Below are 2,210 nucleotides of genomic sequence, written 5' to 3' on the forward strand. Positions count from 1 at the left end.
CAGGGCTGGAGAATTTAAGATCAAAATCACAGCAATACTGGAGAACTGTGTGTCCTCTGGGGAACCATGCAGGCTGGAGTGTCTCTGCCTGAAGGTCTCCTCGATCCTGTGGGCCCCTTTCTCTGTCACCTCTCTGTCTGCCTTGAATCCTGCCCTCATGTTATCAGCCAGTGTTGATACCAGCTGCCTTTCCCAGCCTCTGTCCTTCCTGGGCTGGGCTGACTCCTAGTATAATTATCTGCCCTGCGCTGGGGCAGGGCTAGCTTCAGACACCAGCCCCACCCCTACCCCTAGAGGAAGGGACAGAGCCTTCTCTGCCAGTGGGAGCCCATCCTCACTCTGTAGAGTAGCAGTGAAAAGCCTGCACTTCCAGAGGAACCTGGGAATCACAGTTAGGCCCCCCCACTCACTAGCACCATTGAGAGTTTTAAATCAAAATTGTGTTAGTTTGTAATTTAATTTGGGGAAAAGCAAGACTGTCTTATAAACTAGGAGAACTCAGTGGAGAGGACGCTGTAGAGAGTGAGAGGAGAGTGGCCAGAGGAGCTGGGGAAGTAGGCGGGCCTTGTCAGCCAGGCGAGAGTTCTAGACTTTTCTCTAGAAGTCATTGTAGGGTGTCTATCAGAGGATCTGATTGTTTTTACTTCTGTATATTAAGTAGAGTCTCTGTGGCTGCAGCATGGAAAACGAGCCCATGATGGAGTGAGCACCCTTGGACTGAGTGTCCACCTGGAGGGGAGGGGCAGTGGGGGTGGACCTCCATGTCCAGGTCCCTAGTAGCTGGCCCTCCCAAAGGCAGGTGTCACCGGGTGTGGGGAAGAGCTCCCAAGGTCCACATGGTCTCCCATTTGCAATAGACCAGACAGCCAGACTCCTGTAATTTCAATTTAAAACTCTGAATGGTGCCAGTGGGTGGGGGGCCTAACTCTGACAATGCATGGAATGATCAGTGTCTACAATTCTTACCGAGCGCTTCGGTTAGGCTTTACACGTCCAGCTTTGGTAGAACCTCATTTTTCTCAACAGAGGGTTTCATTCTTAGAGTGTTTCCCACTTACATCATTCCCCTGAGCAACATGACCACTGCTGGGGCCACCCAAAGCCCTTGGGTCCACCCTACAAGCCTCGGAAGTGCCCCCTCCCACAGCAGTGACTGGGGGTGGCCTGACACACCTCGTCCCACACAGATGTCCGAGAACGCCGCCGCAGTTGTGCCAGCCCAGTACATCTGTGCCCCCGACAGCAAGCACACGTTCCTCACGGCTCCTGCCCAGCTCCTGCTCGAGAAGTTCCTCCAGCACCACAGCCACTGCCTGTTCCCACTCTCCCTGAAGAACCACGGCCACCCCGTGCTGTCCGTTGACTGTTACCTTAATCTGGGATCTCAGGTGATTTTCAGAGGGGGCTCTGTGGGAGGGATAAATCTGAGACTTCTAGGACAGATAGGCTAGAACCAGGGCTCTGAGTCCTAACTGGACAACCACTTCATCACTGGTGCTTACCATCCCGCCCCAGCTGGTCACATCCAGGCTGAGAGAGCTCAAGTGGCCCAGATGTAAGAGGTTAGGAGCCAAATCCAATTCTGATGTCAAAACATTTCTATTCTCAAATGAGTTCATGAACAGATAAATGGGGATGAATCTTCTGAAACAGTGGTTCTCAACCTTCCTAATACCGTGACTGTTTAATACAGTTCCTCATGTTGTGGTGACCCCCAAGCATAAAATTGTTTTCGTTGCTACTTCATAACTGTAATTTTGCTACTGTTATGAATCATAATGTATATATCCGATATGCAGGATGGTCTTAGGTGACCCCTGTGAAAGGGTTGCCTAAGGGGTCGTGACCTACAGGTTGAGAACCGCTGTTCTGGAACCTTCTTTTTAGGAGATAGATTTGGAAATAAGATGAAAATATTACCTTCTGGCTCCCAGATACTTTGGGCTTGACCAGGTAGTTAGAATTTGTCCAGATGCAGAGCTGTAGTGTGATGTTGTTGAGGAGTCTAGAAAACGATGTTTCTCTTGGGCTCCTTCTTTTCAGATTTCTGTCTGCTACGTGAGCTCCAGGCCCCACTCTCTAAACATCAGCTGCTCAGACCTGATGTTCAGTGGCCTCCTGCTGTACCTCTGTGACTCCTTTGTGGGAGCTGGCTTTCTGAAAAAGTTTCATTTTCTGAAAGGTAATTTAGCCCACTTTCATCCTGGTCC

The 2,210-nt window shown here is 50.5% G+C and overlaps 1 protein-coding gene across 1 annotated transcript in view; it reads left to right on the plus strand.

Annotated features, from left to right (window-relative positions):
* GREB1 (growth regulation by estrogen in breast cancer 1) overlaps positions 1 to 2,210 on the plus strand; it is a 65,385-nt gene that overhangs the window by 61,988 nt on the left and 1,187 nt on the right. Inside the window, exons 28-30 of the mRNA XM_012803692.2 lie at positions 95 to 108; positions 1,188 to 1,388; positions 2,044 to 2,182. Of these exons, the coding sequence (XP_012659146.1) occupies positions 95 to 108; positions 1,188 to 1,388; positions 2,044 to 2,182 (354 nt within the window). The remainder of the gene's footprint in view (positions 1 to 94; positions 109 to 1,187; positions 1,389 to 2,043; positions 2,183 to 2,210) is intronic.

Source organism: Otolemur garnettii, unplaced genomic scaffold (assembly GCF_000181295.1).
Source record: "Otolemur garnettii isolate 467f Iridium unplaced genomic scaffold, OtoGar3 scaffold00022, whole genome shotgun sequence".
Taxonomy (NCBI): Eukaryota; Metazoa; Chordata; class Mammalia; order Primates; family Galagidae; genus Otolemur; species Otolemur garnettii.